The sequence below is a fragment of the Carlito syrichta genome, unplaced genomic scaffold (genome assembly GCF_000164805.1).
Source record: "Carlito syrichta isolate Samal-C Ts95f unplaced genomic scaffold, Tarsius_syrichta-2.0.1 Scaffold309894, whole genome shotgun sequence".
Taxonomy (NCBI): domain Eukaryota; kingdom Metazoa; phylum Chordata; class Mammalia; order Primates; family Tarsiidae; genus Carlito; species Carlito syrichta.
In genome coordinates this window covers 139108-155402 of record NW_007253990.1, presented here as the reverse complement: position 1 = coordinate 155402, position 16295 = coordinate 139108, and the positions used below count along the sequence as shown (strand labels likewise).

The following is a 16295-nucleotide window of genomic DNA, read 5'->3' as shown; positions in this document are numbered from 1 at the left end:
TACTTTTTCCCAGTCTGTAGACTGTCTCCCTGCTCTCTTGATGGTTTCTTTGGCTTTGCAGAAGCTTGTCAGTTTAATAAGGTCCCACTTATCTATTTTCTCTCTTATGAGCTGTGGGTTTTGGGTTTGTTCAGGAATTGGATGCCAGTTCTGATTTCCATGAGGGTTTTTCCTTCATTTTCTAAGGTTCTTATGGTTTGAGGTTTTCCATTTAGGTCTCTGAACCATTTGGAATTAACCTTTGTGCATGGGGATAGATAGGGGTCCTGTTTCAATCTTCTGCATGTGGTCAGCCAGTTTTCCCAGCACCATTTACTGAATAGGTTCTCCTCTCCTCAGTGGTAGGTGGTGGGGGCTTTGTTGAAGATGAGTTGGTTGAGAAATTGAGGTTTTGCTTCTGGAATCTCAATTCTATTCCATTGATCTATATGCCTGTTCCTATACCAATACCAAGCTCTTTTGATGATTGTAGCCTTATAGTAAAGTTTGAAGTCTGGTAGTGTAATACCACCTGCCTTGTTTTTTTGTTTTTTTGCTGAGGATTTTTTCTGGCTATTCTTGGACATTTGTGTTTCCATATAAAATCCTGTGTTGTTTTTTCTAGGTCTGAGAAGAATGTTGCTGGTAATTTGATGGTTATTGCATTGAATTTGTAGATTGCCTTAGGTAAGATGAACATCTTCACAATGTTGATTCTTCCAATCCATGAGTATGGGATATTTTTCCACTTGTTTGTGTCATCTTTGATTTCTTTGAACAGTGTTTTGCAATTTTCATTGTAAAGGTCTTTCACATCTCTGGTTAGGAAGATGCTAAGGTATTTCATTTTTTTGTGGCTATTGTGAATGGAATTGTGTTTTTGATTTGGGTTTCTGTTTGTTTATTATTGGTGTAGAGAAATGCGATTGTCTTTTGTACATTTATTTTGTATCCTGAATTGTTGCCAAAGGCCTTTATCAGTGTAAGGAGGTTTTTGACAGATTCTTTTGGGTTTTCAAGGTACACAATCATATCATCTGCAAAGAGAGATAACTTGACTTCCTCTTTTCCTATTTGGATACCTCTGATTGCCTCCTCTTCTCTGATTGCTCGAGCTAGGACTTCCAATACTATATTGAACAGGAGGGGTGAGAGTGGGTATCCTTGTCTTGTTCCAGTTTTCAGGGGAAATGGTTCCAGTTTTTGTTCATTTATGAGTATGCTGGCTGTGGGTTTCTCATAGATGGCTTTTACTATTTTGAGGTATGTTCCCCGTATGCCTAGATGTTCAAGGGTTTTTTATCAAAAAGGGGTGCTGGATTTTATCAAAAACTTTTTCTACATCTAATGATATAATCATGTGGTTTTTGTTTTGACATCTGTTGACATATTTAATTACATTTATGGTTTTATGAATGTTGAACCAGCCTGGCATCCCAGGAATGAAGCCTACTTGGTCATGATGTATGATTTTTGAGATGTGTTGTTGAATCTGGTCCGCTAAGATCTTGTTGAGAATTTTATCATCTATGTTCATCAAAGATATTGGCCTGTAGTTCTCTTTCTTTGTTGGGTCTTTACCTGGCTTGGGTATCAATGTGATGTTGGCTTTGTAAAATGATTTGGGGAGAGTTCCATCTTTTTCAATAGCCTGGAATACCTTCAGTAGGATTGGTATCAGCTCCTCCTTAAATGTCTTGTAGCATTCTGCTGGAAAGCCATCTGGACCAGGGCTTTTTTTTGTAGGAGGTTTTCTTATTATGTAGTTGATTTCCTTGATTGTTATTGGTCTATTTAGGGTCTCAATTTCTTCTTGCTCCAATCTAGGTAGGTTGTGTGATGTCAGAAAGTCCTCCATTTCCTTAAGGTTTTCAAGTTTGTTTCCATACAAGTGTACATAGTAGTCTCTAATGCTCTTTTGTATTTCTTCAGGGTCAGATGTGACTTCATCTTTTGTGTTTCTGATTGTGCTTATTTGATTTTTTTCTCGTTTTTTTCTTGGTCAGTCTAGCTAGGGAACCATCGATCTTGTTTATCCTTTAGAAGAACCAGCTTTTTGTTTCATTGATTTTTTTGTATTATCTTTTTGTCTTCTATGTCCTGGATATGGGCTTTTATTTTGGTGATCTGGATTCTTCTGCTGAAATTAGGGTTTTTGTGGTCTTGCTTTTCCAGTTTCTTTAGGTGGATTGTTAGGTTGTGAATTTCTGTTCCTTCCATTTTCTTCATGTGTGTTTGTAGGGATATAAATTTCCCTCTTATTACAGCCTTTAAGGCGTACCAGAGATTTTGGTAAGATGTTTCTTCATTTTCATTTGCTTCCAGGTATCTTTTGATCTCTGTTTTGATTTCATCATTGACCCAGGAGTTGTTTAGCATCATGCTATTTAGTGTCCATGTCTTTGTGGGTTTTGGGGGGACCTTGCTGGAGTCAATGTTTATTTTTATTCCAATGTGGTCCAAGAAGGTGCATGGTAGAATTTCAATCCTTTTAAATTTGCTTAAGTTTGATTTATGTTCAATTATGTGGTCGATCTTAGAATACGTTCCATGTGGTGACGAGTAGCATGTATATTCTGTGGTCTTTGGATGGAGTGTTCTGTGTGTATCAATTAAGTCCATTTGGTCCAAAGTCACATTGAGGCTCCGAATCTCCGTGCTGATTTTTTGTCCTGATGGTCTGTCTAGGGTTGTGAGTGGTGTATTAAAGTCCCCAGTTATGATGGTGTTAGAGTCAATATCTTTCTTTAGTTTTCCTAGAAGTTGCTTTATGAAAGTTGGTGCACCTATGTTGGGTGCATATATGTTTAGGATAGATATTTCTTGTTGATGGATTGAGCTTTTCACCATTATGTAGTGGCCTTCTGTATCTTTTTTGATTTTTAGTAGCTTGAAGGGTATTTTGTCTGAAATTAAGATCACTACTCCTCCTTTCTTTTGTATTCCATTCGCTTGAAAGTTTGTTTCCCATCCTCTTACTTTGAGTCTGTGGGTGTCCTTTCTAGTGAGGTGAGTCTCTTGAAGGCAATAGATTGTTGCCTGATGATATTCTATCCATTTTGCCATTCTATGTCTTTTCAGTGGTGCATTTAGTCCATTCACATTTAGGTTAATAATTGAAATGCAAGAGTTGATCCCTGTCATAAGGTTCTTACAGAGTTGTTCCTGTTTGTTTGTTGTCTTTCCTTGGGTTCTGCAGTTGGCTCATGTGTGTTTTTAATCTTTTGCCTGTACTCTTGTGAAGAATGTTGTTCTTTTTTCTTTTTCTTCTGTGTTCAGTACTTTCTTAAGTGTTTCTTGTAGAGGTGGTCTGGTGGCAGCGTAGGTTCATAGGGATTGGATATCTGGAAAAGATTTCAATTCTCCCTCACTAATGAAGGTTTAGTTTGGTTGCATATGCTGTTCTTGGTTGAAATTGTTTATTTTTTAGAACTTTGAAAATAGGGCTCCAGGCTCTCCTAGCCTGAAGGTTTTCTGTGGATAAATCTGCTGCTATTCTAATTGGTCTTCCCTGGTAGGTAGTCTGGCCTTTTTCTCTTGCTGCCTTTAGGATTTTTTTCTTTTATAGCTACTTTGTTTAGGCAAATTATTATATGTCTGGGAGTTGGTCTTCTCATTTTTTGTCTTGCAGGGGTTCTCTGAATCTCTTGTGTTTGAATTTTTTCATCCTTAATGAGATAGGGGAAGTTTTCTTGAGTGATTTCATGAAATGTTTGGCTTCTTTTTCTCTCTCTGCCTCAGGAAGCCCAATTACTCTTAGGTTTGGTCTCTTGAAGTGATCATTCATCTCTTGTAGGTTTTTTTCTGTCTTTTGAGTTTCTTTTCTATGCTTTTGACAGTTTGGGTTAGTTCTGTACTTTGGTCTTCAAGTTCTTAGATTCTTTCTTCTGCTTGGCTGATTCTGCTTTCCATGCTTATTCGTCTGTTATTCATTTCCATCACAGTATTCTTTAATGCTGCTATTCCTGACATCAGCTCCTTCCTATTTTCCTCTTGTCTCTCCTCAATTTTTAAAATTCTCTCCATTAATGTCTTGATGTTTGGGTTTGTTGCATGTGACCAGTCATTCTGGGGGCTCTTCATTGTTTGTGTTCCAGAATCTGTTTTCTCAGTGTGTGATTTCCCATGGGTCTATGTGAGACCTATATTCTTTTGGTTTTTATTCATTTGTGCAGTTTTTCCCCCTCCCCTACTTTTTGCTTCCCTCCACATCACCGTCTTCTTTAATTATGTTATTCAGGGGTAAAGGGATTGGTTTTACTTCTGTTTGTTCAATCTCCTATTCTTTATGTATGCCTTCTTACTTTGTTCAATTCTAGAATTGCACTGTAGGTTGGGGGTGGTCCTTTTTGCAGTTTTGAGATTTACTTAAGGGGGGAGCTGTGATTCAAAATCAATCTGCAGGTCCTGGTATTAGCTGACAGGTGTGTGGATAATCTGGAACCCACTTCCCACTGCCTTGGAATCTGTCTGTGCATTGGGGCTGTAGGTTTACTCCCTGAAATAAAATGTGGTTAGCAGAGGGATGAAAATGGAGCAGACAGTGGGTTGAAGAGGGTGGTGGAGAAGATAGAGGAGTAAGGGGGGAAACAAACGTGTGCCAACAAATGGAGAGCGAGACATATACTGAAACAGATAAAAACAATGGACCACAGCTACTGATGAACCAACTCCCATACGAAAAAAAATAAAACATATAGTGATGCTAACATACAAGCTAACCCACCACCTTACTGGTGTGCTGTTCCTCTATACAAAGATATGGTTTACAGAGAGAAGAAAAGAGAAGAAAATGAAAAGGGAGGAAAAAAAGGAACAAACAGTAGGAATAGAATTAAATCTTAAACTAACAGAATCAATGAAGCACACTCTGAGACTCTTCGTTTAAGTCCAATGTCCTTTCAGTTCTGATTCTAGCTTTCTTTTCAAGCAGGTAAATTAGTTTGCAGTTGGGGTCAGTTGCCCCTGGTCTGCTGTGAAGGACAGTTCAAATCACCCTCCGTTCACCACTCTGGCCTATGTCCTTTTCAAGCTTGTTTCTCCTGTTTTGGTGTTGTTACCTTGAATTGCCAGCAGGTGGTGCTATCTCAGTTCCTCGCCCCAGAGCGGGTGGGGCCAGACAGGAACCCGTGAGACTGGAGATGAATGCCTGCCTCAGGGCACAGGCAGGAGACTCACGGCGTACAGCATGTCTTGGTCGCAGAGAGGTGGCAGTGATCCCAGCAGATCTTCCCTGAAGGGGCTTCAAGATCTGAAGTCGTGGATCACCTCTGTTCTGGGTGGTGCGATGCGCTACTGGCGGTGGCTGCAGTAGCTGCAGCGGCTGCGGCAGTGGCATCTGCCCTGCAGTGGCTGTCCAGTCCGCTGCGATGCCCCAGCGGTGGCAACGGCCGAGTTCCGTATGAAGAGCAGGCTGTGATTTTGGGGTCTGCAGTCCCTGGGGTGAGAGCCAGAGACCCACTGTAGTTCTCCTTTGCAGAAGGGTTCAAAGACCAGGTTGCCCCGTCACCATCTTGCTGGAAGTCGAGCCCTATTTTCATTTGTTTACAGGTAACTTTTAATCTCTGTTTGATTTCCATGTTGATCCAAGAGTTGTTTAGAATCATTCTATTTAGTGTCCATGTCTTTGTGGGTCCTGGGGGAATGTTGTTGGTGTTGATATTTATTTTTATTCCCCTGTGGTCTGAGAAAATGCATGGCAGAATTTCAATCATATAGAATTTGTTTATTCTTGATTTATGGCTGAGGATGTGGTCAGTTTAAGAGGACCTTCCATATGGTGATGAGCAGAATGTATATTCCATGCTTCTTGGGTCAAGCGTTCTTTAGGTATCAATTAAGTCCATTTGGTCAAGTGTCACATTGAGGTTCTGGATCTCCTTATTGATTTTTTGTCTGGATGATCTGCCTAGAGTTGTGAGTGGGGTATTTAAGTCCCCAGCTATGATAGTGTTAGAGTCAATATATATTATAAGCTTACCTAAAAGCTGCTTTATGAAAGTTGGTGCTCATATGTTGGGTGCATATTTGTTTAGGATGGATATTTATTGTTGATGGATTGAAACTTTCATCATTATATAGTGACCTCCATGCCTTTTAAAATTTTTGATAGCTTAAAATGTATTTTGTCTCATATTAAGATCATGACTCCTTTTGTCTGAAATTTTGCTTCCCATCCTTTGACCTTGAGTCTGTGTGTGTCCTTTCTGGTGAGATGAGTCACTTGGAGACAATGTATTGTTGCCTCATGATATTTTATCCATTTTGCCATTCTATGTCTTTTCAGTGGTGCATTTATTCCATTCATATTGATTAATTATTGGGTTGTGAGGTTTTATCCCTGTCATGATATTCTTATAGAGTTTGTTGTTGTTGCTGCTGTTTGTTGTTTGTTGCCTGTCTTTTGATTTTTGGCTTTATTCTTGCATGTTTTTAATTTCTTTCCTGCATTCTTGGGAAGGGCATTGTCGTTCTTTTTTTCCTTTCTTCTGTGTGTAATACTTTCTTAAGTGTTTCTTGTAGAGTTGGTCTGGAGGCAGCATAAGCTCTTAGGGATTGAATCTTAGGGAAGGACTTTAATTCTCCATCACTGATGAAGCTTAACTTAGTTGGGTAGGTAATTCTTGGTTATAATTGTTTATCTTTGAGAACTTTGAATATCGGGCTCCATGCTTTCCTAGCCTGAAGTGTTTCTGTAGATAAGTCTGCTGATATTCTAATTGGTCTTCCCCAGTAGGTAGTCTGATCTTTTTCTTTTACTGCTTTTAGAATTTTTTCTTGTATACCTACTTTGTGTAAGCAAATTAGTATGTGTCTAGTAGTTGGTGTTCTCATATTTTTTCTTGCAGAGGTTCTCTGAATCTCTTGTGTTTGATTGGTCACATCACTGATGAGATGAGGGAAGTTTTCTTGGATAATTTCATGGAATGTTTGTTCTAGGGTGGTCTCTGTCTCTCTATCTGCAAAAGGAATTCCAATTAATCTTAGGTTTGACCTCTTGAAATAATTGCTCATCTCTCAGAGGTTTTGTTCTATCTTTTTAAGTTTCTTTTCTATGTTTTTAATGGTTTGGCTTAGTTCTGTATTTTGGTTCTCAAGCTCTGAGATTCTTTCTTCTGCTTGGTTAATTCTGCTTTCCATGCTTATCATTTGTTATTTATTTCATTCTCTGTGCTCTTTATTGCTGTTATCTCAGTTATCAACTCCTTCATTCTTTCCTCTTATCTCTCCTCAATTCTATTTATTATCTCTATTCATGTCTTCATATCTGGATTTGTGGTTTGAGACCAATTATCCTGTGGACAGTGTAGATCCCCCCTTTTAACCTCTTCTTTAATTCTATTGTTCAGGGATGGGGTAGCTTTTACTTCTGTTTGCTCAATCTCTTATTCCCTATGTGATTCTCCTGGCTTTCTTCAGTTCTGGAGCTGGACTGTTGGTGGGTAGGTTGTACTTTCTGCAGTTTTGAGATTTAATTGAGGGGGAGCTATGATTCAGAAACTATCTGCAGATCCCCATATCCACTGATTGGTGTGTGGGCCTCCTGGAATGCACATTCCACTGCCTTACGATCTGTCCATGCAGTGAGGGTATGAGAGCAAAGTGAGATAAGAAAAAGGAAAAGAATGGAAAACAAAAGAAAGGAAAAAGGGGGATGAGAGGAAGGAGGAGAGAGAAGAAGAAGAGGGAAAACAGACAGGCATACCAGCTAACAAATGAAAAGAAACACAAACAAAGACAGAAAAGATTTAAAAAACCACAAAAACATATAGATAATCTTATAAACACACAACCCGACAAACCCCCCATTTATGTACACTCACTCAAAAAATATCTATGCATAAACACAAAGTTTAAAAGGAACAGCAATGAAATAACAGACACAAAGCATGTATGAAAATGTAATAAAAAACAGAAAGAGAGAAGAGAAAAAACAAAAAACAAACAAACAAAAAAACAGAAAAACGAGCAAAACAAACAGACAAACAAAACAATAACATCAACAAAACTTGCTCTGAGTTCATTCTTGTAAGTTCAACTTCCTTTCAGGTCTGATCTCTAGCCCCTCCTCTCTGCTTTCAGTGCTGGCTTATAGGGTTGTTCTCAGCCTGGGTCAGATGACCCAGGCCTACTGCAGGATGAGGGTGAATCAGTTCTGAACTCACCCGGCTTGCTGCCTGTCAAGTCTCCCACTCAGATCTGATGTGTCTATGTCTGATCCAGCATGGGGGATAGATACCGTCTCTCCAAGTTTGATGAGATTACCTCTAGGTCCCAAGTTGGAGGTTGGGTGTAGCTGGGTAGGGCAATGCAGAAAGTGGCTGCAGCCAGCATTTCCTCACTGGTGGTGGGGCTCCTCTCCAGCTCTCCTCAATCTTCTCTCTCCATGGATCCTGGGCTTATAGTGCTCTGCTGACACAGATGATGGTGTGGGCCAGGTGCCAGCTGATGAAGATCGGCTGTTTTCCACTTCTTCTACTCAGGAGAACAACAGATGATCCAGCATGCTGGTGGTTCCAATCTCAGGGCAGTGGGGGGGGGGGGGGTCAGTTACCTCTAGAAGACAACCCTGAGTGCATGAAGTCTCCCCTGAGACAGACTTTCACTCACCCACTGGCACATACCCATTCACGCAGAGTGTTTATGGGTACTTGCTTTTGTTGAAACTCTCACAGTCTGACCTGTTTCATCACCATCTTGCCAGAAGTCCCCAAGAAAACTTTCTTATGTTGCTCATGTTAAATATTGAATAAGTTTTCACTGGAATTGTTCAGATAGACAATTTTATAGTATTTTATGTATAATTCAGTTTAACAGCTATCAATGAGTATCTACTATGTGAAAGATATTCTGACAGGTATTGTAGAGGAGTCAAATAAAATCAAGTTTTTAAGGAAATGTATAGACCTGTGAAAACAACAATAAATAATATATACACACAGGAACACACTCAATACACATAAAGTCAAAGCAGAAACAAGCAAAACAATATGAAAGGCAAAGTATGGATAAACAGATCATGTATTATCTGAGCAATCATGGAAAAATTAATAAAGAATATATTTAAAGATGAGTCTTGAAACATAAGTAGAATTTCAAGGTGGAAAAGTAAACATCGAGGTTGAAGTGAAGCCCACCATTAAATACTGCATACATTTGAGGCAGTAGTTATTTGACTGACTTGCTTAGTCTGCAAAGTATGTGGAAAGAGAAAAATGTAGATGAAACTTGAAAAGAAAGTTAAGCCCAAATTGTAGAGGACTTTACCATAGACAGGAATTGCTGCTTCATGTGGTTACTGTATGAGAAATAAACATGAAATTATGTTTATTTGTTTTTACATTTCATTAGAGTTGGATATTTGGAAAAATATTTCAAAGAGAATAAAGTGTCTCTGAGCAGGAACAGCATAGGAACAGTAGGTCAGTTAACCGTCTATTGGAATAAGGTAGCTGAGAGGTATTGAGAATCCGAATTAGTATTTTGGTGGTCTAAAAGATAAAATTGCCTTAAGAAGGATAACCACATTGTGAAGATATTTTAATTGGATAGCATCTAGATCCACTCAACTCTAAAATTGCATGAGGTCATAACTCCAATTTGTGGTACATTTTCCTGATTGAAATATGTCTTTCTAGGAGTCGTAGTTGTTAAGTATGAGTTCCCTTGGAGCATACATGTTTGAGCACAGCTTTCTGAATCTGCTTTGTTTTCACACTGTAGATGACCGGATTCATCACAGGGGGGATCAGCAAGTACACATTAGCAATGAGAGTGGGCACATAGGGTGGAGCATGTTTTCCAAATCTGTGAACAAAAGACAGGCTGATCAAAGGGATGTAAAATATGGCCACAGCAGTAACATGAGAAAGGCAGGTACTAAAGGCCTTCTTCCTCTCCTCTGGGGATGCAATGCTGAGAACTGATCGAATGATCAGGACATAGGAGAGCAGGATGAAGATGGAGTCCACCCCAGCAGTAGAGATGATTGCGGTTAGTCCAAATGCACTATTGATCTTTGTGTCTGAACAGGAGAGTTTCATCACATCAGGGTGGAAGCAGTAAGAATGGCGGAGCACATGGCTGTGGCAGAAGGACAGACGCTTAAGAAGAAGGACCAGTGGTGTCAAAATGGCCGCTCCCCGGATAATGACTGCCAAACCGATCTGTGCGATTCTTGTATGAGTTAGAATGGTAGCGTATCTCAAGGGGTTAGAGATGGCCACAAAACGATCAAAGGCCATAGCCAGAAGCACTGAAGATTCCATGAAAGTGAAGAGGTGAATGAAGAACATCTGCGATAAACAAGCATTGAAGCTGATCTCCCGGGCATTGAACCATAATATTCTGAGCACTGTCACCAGAGTAGAGATGCATAAACCAATGTCAGTGGTGGACAACATGGAGAGGAAGTAGTACATGGGCTCGTGGAGACTGGGCTCAGTGAGGACTACGAATAGGATCAAGGCATTCCCAGAAAGGGCGGTTAAATAGAGGCAGCAGAAGGGGATGGAGATCCAGGCATGGGCCCATTCAAGTCCAGGGACCCCCGTCAGGAGGAAAGTAGGGAAAGTGGAGTTCTGGCAGATTGGCATATGGTCTGTGGGAGCAAAATAATCTTGTAGAATCTTGACTTTCTAAATTTAGAGTTTTAAAATTATTTTAATTAAAATTTAATATATAATCAGAAAAGTGCATAGCACTTTAGAGTACAGCGCAATGAAATCTGACAGTTATAAATACCCATGTAATTGCATTCAAAATCAATTCATAGAACATTGTCAGCAACTCAGAATGTTTCCTAATGTCTCAACTTCATCAATGTCCTCGCCAATAGTAACCATTATTCTGATATTTATTACCATAATGACTCTCCCCATTCTTGATCTTGATATAAATAGAATTATGCATTATACACTATTTGTTTCTGGCTTCTTTTGCTAAATATTTTGTCTGTGAGATTCAACACTGACCTATGTCAGTTAATTAATTTCGTTTTAATTTAGGTTTATTTAGATAGATTTATTTGATATTTACCACACCACCTTGGACACTTATCCATCATTTTGATTAAATTTTATATCCTTCAACCGGATTATAAATTTATATTTATTAATATGGTCTTATGAGAATAAGGAGTATTTTTAACTAAATTTTGCATAGTAGAATTGCTTGCTCATAATAAATATCCAATATATGTTTATCAATTTAGATTTGTCTGGTTTTTTAATGAAATATTTTATCTAACTATGATTAGGTTTTGGTCTAGAAAAGTAATTGACTAATTTTTGTTTGAATTTCAGAATTATTAAATTTAGATTCTGAGTTTAATTTACCTCCTTAAGTAAGCAAGGACACATTTCCTCTCAGGAACTAAATTTACTTAAGAAGTCATCCTAGATAATGCTATTGTATCCTGCCTCATTATATGTTTACTAGAGGAGATATGCCTCACCTATAAAACTGAAGCTTAACATTCTTCTTAGTTTGCAAATAAAATACTAACACTAAAATAATAAACACTGCACTTTTTAAGATTATGAAACTTACCTCTGTTGTGACAAAAATCAATGAGGCAAATAATATGCTTGTTTTGTAACATATATGCCCTGGTCCTTAATCTGGCCTTTGATATTTTACTTACAGGATTACTCAGATATATAAAATTATACTAATAGTATGGTTATTTTCATACATTTTTCAAAATACTTTAATTTATTTGATTAATACTAATACTTTATTTCATTTGAACCTTGTGAAAAACCAGCGAAAGAGGTACAAGGAAGGACCCCCTCAAAACTGGAATTTATTTATTAAAAATTGTGTATTTATTCTTAAACGTTTTAGCTTCAGTCACCTTGAAAGTATTCTTTCAAGCAGGGCTCAGTGGCTCAGCCTGTAATCCCGTGCTTTGGGAGGCTGAGGTGAGTGGATTGCCTGAGCCCATGGGTTCGAGACCCGCCTGGGCAACTTGGCGAGACCTCATCTCTACAATAATTCAAAAACTAGCGGGGCATGGTAGCGCGTGCCTGTAGTTCCAGCGACTTGGAAAGCTGAGGCAGAAGGATCTCCGGAACCCAGCAAGTCGAGGCTGCAGTGGCTACTGCACTCCAATCTGGGTGACAGAGTGAGAGTCCAACTCAAAAAAAAAAAAAAAAAAGAAGAAGAAATGATGTTGGAAATCAGGGGAAAAAAGATTCTACAGCCTGTGCTATTAACAACTATACTATATTGTCTAACAATAATGATAACTATAATAATTATGATATAATTTGACTTCAATTGATATTAATATATTTCTTTATATGGGATAGATATCTATGTTTGCAACTCTCTAATGATCTAGAATTTCTGTGGTTCAGAGTTGAAACACATTTATTTCAAGATTGTGCATGTATTGTATGATAAGTAATAAATTACTGAGGTATTTTTAGCAAATAGTAAATACTTAAAACAATATTCAATGCTGCAATCCAAATTAATCCATTGGAAATGGCACATCTATTGTAAAACTGAAGCTATTGTTTAAAACAGAAAACATATTTTAAACATTTTATGATTTTTAGTTTTTGCAATCCATTCAAGATTATGTTCACTAATCATGTCCCTTTTGTGCAATTTTTATCATCTAATTTACTATGTAGTTTATTTATGAGTGTAGATGAAAATTCATTTGTTTACTTTCAAAACATATTGTCTATTTCTATATAGGCTATTCATGAGCAATGTTTTTTATTTATTCATTTTTCCACTTTAAAGCTTTTATTTTTTTCAGCTTATCTCCTGAATTTTAGATCTATATATCTAATGCTTTAATTACCTCACTTAAATATCTCAGAGTAAGCTCAAACACAATATGGCTGCATGTGAAGTCAGTCTTCTTTACAGAACCACGGCTTGTATATTCAATTTTCCCCATTTCTACTAATAACTCTATGGTCGTTCCATATAGCAAGTTGCCCAATCAGAAGTGTTCATATGATCTCACCTCCTATCTGTTGATCATCAATTTCTGTTTTTATTGCAACTCTTTCTAGTTCATTAAGCCATATTGCTGTCAGGGTTTTTTTTTTTAAGACTTAGAGGAGATTTTCACTTTAAAGTTGCTTAAACTAGCACTATCCAAAACAGTCCCAACTTTTTATTAACTTTTCAATACAGATAAATATAAAAAAAACAAACACAAGAAGCTCTAATGCTAGAACTGATGATTATTGTAAATCCAGAATTTTTCTGAGAATAATAACTCCTCTAAACTAAAGAATATGGAGATGGATTGAGTCATGATACAGGATAACACTCAATACATCTCCATAGTCTAAACTAAAAAAACCCAGAGTATGTACCAACATAACAAGTTGGAAACCAGGCATTTATTTTTATAGGATGTTTAACTATAGGGTGACCTAGGACTTTGTCTTTGTACCAGGCATCTCAACTCAAGAAAAATAGCCAAAAATAAAGTACAGGTAGTATCATTGGTAGAGACCCACTAATTTTGAAATAAATATTTGCCCACATGCGTCTATGTCAGCAGAAGAGGAGGCAGAAGTAAAATAGCATATTTCAGGAATGTTTGTTTATAATTTCCTCTGATTTCAAAATGACTAAGAACTAGATAATGCTGGTTGCATGGGTAGTGTCTTAGTGAAGCATAGGCTGCTGAAAACTGGGAATTGGGCAAGAAATTGCACTCCACCTAATTATGTTTATTGGGTAGAAAGCACGAGGAAGCCCTCTCTACACACATATACACATAATCTCTCTCTCTGTCTCTCTTTCTCTCTCTCTCTCTCTATCATATATCATCTGTCTATGACTGAAAAGATCTTGCTTTGCACTAGGGAGTGTATAAAGAAAAAAATACTAGCATGAAATGTTTAAAATATTGCATTAAAAAGGAAACAACATCTGGAAACTTCAGAGAACGAGCATATGTGAAGATATGTAATAATGTCTGTAAGCCACCTAGCACGTTGTTTATCCCGTCATTGCAATGTAAACACTTCTGTAGAACTATAATACTAAAAAAATGCAATAGAATGAAAGTACATACTGGATATAACCAAGAGTAGAATTGGGATACAGTAATTTGAATTAGCTTAAATTAGAGAATGTACTTGAGAAATTCTCCTACAATACATAGAAAAAATGGTTAAAAGAAAATTATAAGGAGCCGGACTCTGTGGCTCAGCCTGTAATCCCGTGCCTTTGGGAGGCTGAGGTGAGTGGATTGCCTGAGCCTGCGGGTTCGAGACCCGCCTGGGCAGGCGAGACCTCATCTCTACAATAAATCAAAAAATTAGCCGGGCATGGTAGCGCGCGCCTGTAATTCGGCTACTCGGAAGGCTGAGGCAGAAGGATCGCCAGAGTCCCAGCAGGTCGAGGCTGCGGTAGCCGGGAGTGGCCACGGCACTCCAGTCTGGGCGACGGTGAGACTCCAACTCAAAAAAAAAAAAAAAAATAAGGAAATCATATTTGGAAAGGGCAAAATACGAAAAGCCAACAAACTGATCACTAGTGTCCCAGAAAAAAAGAATAAAAAACAAGTAAAATAAACAGGGTGCCTGAATGAAACGTAATTGTATACCTAACTCTTAACTGTACCCCACAACATCATAATAAAAAATATTGATTAAAAAAAAGTGAAAAAAAAAAGTAAAATAAAAATGACTGTTCCAAAATGGAGACTCCAGTGTATGGAGGATGAAAGGGTTCATTGTATTCCAGGTAAAATCAGTGAATACAATAACAAATACAACAGTGGCTATTGCTATTGCTACTGGTAATTTCTGAGAAGTTAAATTGTAGACTCAAAAAATAATGATAAATTTTATTCACACACTCTCTACTACATAAGTGTGGCAGTTTTCCTGCAGCCTAAAAATCCTTATTAATCTTTGTCAAGATTAATAATTGTTTTTATTAGCATTCCTTTGGCTGATGGTGAGAGCGAATAATTTTCCTGTATTATATACAGTTCTTTGGAAAATTACATTTTAATGCCTTTGCCCACCTTTTGTCATTTTTTCACAGTCCTATAGTAAATACATTATTCAATTGAATGTTGTATACCCTTCAAATATTTCCTTCAATTTCAAAGTACTCTTAAACCTGTGGAAGTTGTTTTTGCCATAAAACAATTTTTTGAATACTACCTATCAAATATATCAATATTTACCACCACAGTTTATATCTTTAGTTTTATCATTAGAAAATTATTTCCCCCTCTCTAGAATTATATACATATTTTCTGGCATTTTATCTTAAAATGTATGTGTATTAATATTTATATATTTAACAATCAGAAAACAATTTCAATATGCAATGTGGTGATATGTTTTATTTTATTTTATTGTTTCCAGTGGACAGTTGACCTAACTCTTTTTATTCAATAACTCACTTTATTACTACTAGTTTAAAAGTCTACCTTTTTTCTTAACTAAATGTTCACCTGGACCTCTTCCTGTACTTTTAATTTTACCTCAAGGTTATGTTTGTTTCCAAATAGATATCAAGTTATTTTAATTATATCTAATACAATAATTTAGATATAATAATATATTATGTCTAATATAATAATTTAGATACAATTCTCCATATCTGATTCTTTTGGTACTCACAGCAAATCCTTCTATGCTGGTAAATGTCTCTGTCAGTTCTTTCAGATGATGAATTCCCCTCCTTGCTTCTTATTCTTTGTTTCTTTTGGTTCTCTGTTAGTTATCAATAAGAAAACATTGCAAGATTTCACATTTTATTTTGAAAATAATATGGTAGGTATATTTTCTGAATTTTACATGTCTCTTACCTTTCCCAGTGAAACTTACTGGACTGGATATTAGATTTTGCCAAAAAACAGTTATTCATGTTAATCTATTGCTTCCTGACACCCATATTTTATTTAAAAAATTAAATCTAGCCTTATTTTTGTCACTCTTATTAACATGTAACTTACATGTCATAAAAAGTATATAATTTAAAGATTTTTAGTAAATATATAGCATGCAACCATTACCACAACCCAGTGTTAGAACATTTCTTCATCATTCAAAAAAATTCCCTTGTCCCGTCTCGCTTCCTGTCTTATTCACACTGTCAAAGACAAATACCGCCCTTTGAAAAATTTTCTTTTCTGTTCATTTCATTAAAATGGATTACACATATGTAATCTTTTACATCTGGTTTCTTTCACTCATCATACTATACTTGAGGTGCATCAATGCTGTAGCATGTGTCAGCATTTTTTTCATTTTTTTGCTGAGTATTAGTTAATAATAAGAATATTTCACATTTTGTTCACCAATTAACCAACT

General features: G+C 37.0%; 1 protein-coding gene across 1 annotated transcript; it reads right to left on the bottom strand.

The window, feature by feature from the left end:
• Positions 1 to 5035: 5035 nt before the first annotated feature.
• Positions 5036 to 10574, bottom strand: LOC103270674 (olfactory receptor 51F1-like). The gene is made up of 2 exons (XM_008068207.2): positions 9657 to 10574; positions 5036 to 5416 (listed from the first exon to the last, which is right to left on the bottom strand). The coding sequence occupies exons 1-2, from the start codon at positions 10572 to 10574 to the stop codon at positions 5036 to 5038; spliced, it is 1299 nt and encodes a 432-aa protein (XP_008066398.2).
• Positions 10575 to 16295: the final 5721 nt, after the last annotated feature.